Here is a 5,077-nt window from a genome sequence, read left to right on the forward strand (position 1 = left end):
GAATTATTTTTAAAAATACTAAAATATTCAAACTATTTGTAAGAAAAATAGCAAATATTGATTTTCCCTATCCATAACAATTTTTCTATTTTTTTAAAAAACCAATCATGTTCAATTTTTCTTTTAAAGAACTTCAAAAAGTTGAAGATCCAACATTGTTATCAATTATTATTTTAATTTATCGAGATTGGAATTTCACTTAAAAAATATTAATAACAATGAAAACGTTAAGGAGAGCACGTGGTGCATAGACTGATTTTTCCCATATTATATAACTATGTATAGTGCCTTCAAAAATTATTATTTGTCAAGTTGGTTCAACTTAGACTTTTACTCCATGAACAAATTATAAGAATTAATATGTTTATAATTATGATACATCCACTTATCTACTAATATTCATGAATTAGAAGGCTTAACATTTATATCATAATTTAATAGATGGTTTCCATATTTCAATAGATTTAAATACTCATAATAAGATCTATAATTTATTTTACCAATAGAATAGGAAAAAATATATATCATTATCACTATTTATTATAATTTATTACGCATTAAAAGAATTATCATCATTATTATAATTTATTAGTACAAATGAGACAATGGAATATGAACTACCGACTTCTCGAGGCTCAATAATATATACTATCTCTTGTTGACAAATAATTATTAATTTAAGAGGCATTTTCTTTTATTTTTATGGTATACTTAAATTGTTTGTATAATTATTTTGAAATGCTTACAAATTTTAATTATTATCTCTAAAATTATTTTTCAATATAATAACTCAAATTTGAAAACAACAATTATTCTCAAAACCTGTTTATTGTAGTGCATGCTCGGTAGCTATTCAAATTTCTTTTTTTTTTAAAAAAAAAAATGTCAAAATTTAGAAATTAACTAAAAAGAAAAACTTTCTTTCCTCTAAAAAACCTAATTAAGATGATTTTCAAATGCACTCCTTCACCCCTAAACCTTTTGGGAAAGATGCAATTAAATTAAAAAATTAAAATGGTTGTACCAAAGGTGTGAGATATTAATTTTTGGTTTCAATTTTACTTTACTTGAGAAGATGGGTGAGTACAAAAAACCACATGCATTTGAAGTCACCAACTAACTCAATGTGAGTTAACCTAACTCAATGAACATGGATAGGATTGTGGAAAAGGGACCTTATTCTCAAACCCTCATCTCTCCATACTCGTTTTCTAATGATATTTTTTACATTTCACATCTTCTACGATCTTCAAATTACAATTTTTATTCCTATATTATCTAATGAAATCAAATTTAGATCTAACCGATAAATTAAATTCTTGAATTTAATAATAATAATAAAAGACCATTTTTGGTTCTATAAAAAGAGGAGAAGGCCATATTATTTGGTTTGTATCATCTCTCCTTTTGCTTGTTTGCTTGATTCCCTAATTTTGGTTTGTGTGTGGAAGATTAATACACATATTGTTAGCCTCTAAAAATGGAAAATAAAAGCAAGATTTTGTTTGTCGGAGGCACTGGCTATATTGGTAAGTTCATTGTGGAGGCAAGTGCTAAGGCTGGAAATCCAACCTATCTTCTTGTTAGAGAGTCCACTCTTTCTGATCCATCCAAATCTGACCTCCTCAACAAGTTCAAGAGCTTGGGAGTCTATTTTGCCACTGTAAGTCACCCCTTTTCATCTATCCTAATGATCTCTCTCTACATACACGTACCATCTTAAATTTTTATGCTTCTAATTAATCATTGTTGGACATGGAGTTTATTCCTTATCTCTTTTGGGTTCACAGTTCTTCAATATAAGATCTAACTCTTTAGTTTTTACCAAAGCTCCATTTGGGTTTGATGAGTTTTCATAGTCAACGTGTGCTATCCATCCTTCTATATATATATACATTTATTTAATGGTATTACTATTATTTCTGGGGTTGTGATTGGTGGTTAAAATTATTTATTTTAGGGTGATTTGTATGATCATGAAAGTCTAGTTAAGGCTATAAAAGAGGTGGATGTGGTGATTTCCACTGTTGGTGCTGGTCAATTGGCCGATCAAGTTAAGCTCATTGATGCCATCAAAGAGGCTGGCAATGTTAAGGTCAATATTATATACTTCTCTCATCTCTCTTCTTTTTGTTATGCTATTTTGTTTTTATTACGTTTATAATTAAATTATAAATTTTATCAGTTTAATAGTTGTTTAGTATTTTAATTTTTACTTTTGTGTACTATTGAAGTTTTGTTTATAAAAAAATCATATAACTACGAGATACAAGATGTAATAGGAAAGTTTAGAGTTTCGTTCAACAGTTAATCATTAATTTTAGACATAAGAGATCTATTACATATGAAGTTGATATTTGATAAACTTATTGGATAAATTATATTTTAACATTTGAGTGTCATAATACAAACATACTAATTTTATATCTATTTTTACTGGGTTTAATTGGAAATCAACGTCCAAATCATATATATCTATAAAAAAAAGTTTATTTTCTCTTAAAATCTCACAAAAGCAACTATATATGTCACTTTGGTATGTCGAGGACTGAAAAGTATATGGTTCAAATTCAATGAAATATACTAATTATATATCTTTTTGGTATGTTCATCATAAATCGGGTACAAGATTAAAATCAATTAATTGAAGAAAAAAAAAAAAAACAATGCAGAGATTTCTGCCATCGGAATTTGGAAATGATGTGGATCGTAGTAATGCTGTAGAGCCAGCAAAATCAGTATTTGGTATAAAGGTTGGAATCCGTCGGGCTACAGAGGCAGCAGGAATTCCCTACACTTATGTTTCTGCCAACTTCTTTGATGGCTACTTTCTTCCTTCCTTGTCTCAACCAGGAGCTACCTCTCCCCCAAGAGATAAAATTGTTATCTTAGGGGATGGAACTGCACAATGTAACGACTACTCCTTTCTTCTTACCTCTTTTTTTATATTATATAGTTTCCTAACATTTTGTTTCATAATTATCATCATCATTTGTTAATATTCCCATTTGAAGTGTTTATAGATACTACTTTTTGCTTGGAGGTACTTTCTATATATTTTTATCTTTTCTACTATGTTAAAAAAAAAAAAAAAAACTTTTTTTTGTTACTAGAATTTTACTAAGAATTATGAATTCGTTGAGAGTAGGTGAAAACTATGGTAAAGAAATTAGGACAAAATTTGTTTGTTATCATATTAGGTTGGGTATTGGAACATAATTTTTTAGGAAAATTTGTTTGATAAAATTATAGACCTTGTTTGATAAAATCTAAAATCTTGTTATATTTTGTAAATATTTTCACCCATTTTTTGTTTACAATAATTTATTTGGTTTTTTTTGTGTAAAATGAGGGTGATTGTCCTAGATAAAATTTAAATTTTTATTTAAATTTGAAGAAAATTGAAACTATTTTTTATTTTCAAAACGTAGAAATGATTTCGAAAATGGTGTAGAAAGCATATAAAAACATAAAGAAAAACTCATATGTGAGTGGTATTCATAAACATAAAATTTTAAATTTTAAATCTAGAAACCAAATATAGTCCTCAAACATAGCTAATTTATAGCTAATTTATGTTAATATTTTTCTATGATTTCATGAAATATAGTCTTAAATCTCTTCTAGAATATATTTTGTCTAAGAATGAAAATAAAAATTGATCTTACTGCTGCTGTTTCTTTATGAATTATCAGCAATATTCAACAAGGAAGATGACATTGGAGCTTATACAATCAAAGCTGTGGATGATCCAAGAACTTTGAACAAGACCCTTTACATTAGACCAGCTGGTAACATCTACTCTTTCAATGATCTTGTTGCTCTTTGGGAGAAAAAAATTGGAAAATCTGTTGAGAAAATCTATGTTCCTGAGGAACAAGTCTTGAAGAACATCGAAGGTTTGTATTCGGTTTTTCCTTTTGTTATGAAATTTATCGTATTTATCATCTCAAACTTTTGAGTTGAGTAATTATTTAACATATGATAATACTTTTAAGCTGATTATTGTCTTCCAAATGTCTACAATCTTAATGGGATCTTTCTCAAGACGAGATTCAGTATACAAAACCATATAACCTTAATGTTTCTTCGTATGATAGTCCAATTAGGGTTCTATTAAAGCCTAGTTAACCTAGCTAGGTATGTGTTTCTATCCATTTAATCCATACTGAACTTGGAATCTAAGACCTTAAGTGAATAGATAACATAATAAACTCAATCCCAAATGTGATAAAATATTAATCCATATATATAGCTCATGCTTTGATTATAAGTGATTTAAAATACGTCTAACAATCACACGAGTTCCTGTGTTTTCTTGAAGTAATGTCATTTTAATTACTAATAATAACATTTTTGTTTTATTTATTATTATTATTATTATTTGCAGAGGCTCCACTTCCTGTGAATGTGATATTAGCAATTTCTCACTCAGCATTTGTGAAGGGAGATCATACTAACTTTGAAATTGAACCATCATTTGGAGTGGAAGCTACAAAATTGTATCCAGAAGTTAAGTATACATCTGTGGATGAATATCTTGATCAGTTTGTTTAAAGGAGATTGTGGAGGGAAGAAAAATAAGACTAAAGTCTTGTGTGCTACTATTTAAATTGATCGAATAAGGAGGGAAAATAAAGGGTTTAAAAGTTGGACGGGAAAATTGAAAATGGGTACTACAATGTTAGTAGTTAGTAGTACTTTCATGAAACACTTTCGTTGTTTGATGATGTTGTATTTGCTGATTTTCTTACTGGTTTGCTGTGTATTTCTTTCATGTGTTCTTAAAGACTATGGCAAAATTTATGGAAATTCATGAAATTTCAGTAAGGGAAAATAATAGGAATGGTTGATTCATAATTTAACTTTTTCACCAATGAAATAAACAACCTATTTGGAATGACTTAAAAATAATATATTTTTCAAAAATGTATTTTTATTTTTAAAAAAATCTGCCACGTGCCCGATGTCGGCCATAAACGTCCTCAAAATGGGTTAGTTTAAAAATAAAACGAAAAAAGTAATTGACACCAATCTTTTTTACAGAATGATTGAATGTCGAAATAAACTAAACAAT

The 5,077-nt window shown here is 27.9% G+C and overlaps 1 protein-coding gene across 1 annotated transcript; it reads left to right on the forward strand.

The window, feature by feature from the left end:
• The first annotated feature begins 1,388 nt into the window (after window positions 1-1,388).
• LOC101210130 (phenylcoumaran benzylic ether reductase Pyrc5) lies at window positions 1,389-4,857 on the forward strand. The gene is made up of 5 exons (XM_004148477.3): window positions 1,389-1,663; window positions 1,961-2,095; window positions 2,673-2,910; window positions 3,696-3,899; window positions 4,391-4,857. The coding sequence occupies exons 1-5, from the start codon at window positions 1,481-1,483 to the stop codon at window positions 4,555-4,557; spliced, it is 927 nt and encodes a 308-aa protein (XP_004148525.1). The 5' UTR covers window positions 1,389-1,480; the 3' UTR covers window positions 4,558-4,857.
• The last annotated feature ends 220 nt before the right edge of the window (window positions 4,858-5,077 follow it).

Source organism: Cucumis sativus, chromosome 7, assembly GCF_000004075.3.
Source record: "Cucumis sativus cultivar 9930 chromosome 7, Cucumber_9930_V3, whole genome shotgun sequence".
In the NCBI taxonomy this organism is placed as follows: Eukaryota; Viridiplantae; Streptophyta; class Magnoliopsida; order Cucurbitales; family Cucurbitaceae; genus Cucumis; species Cucumis sativus.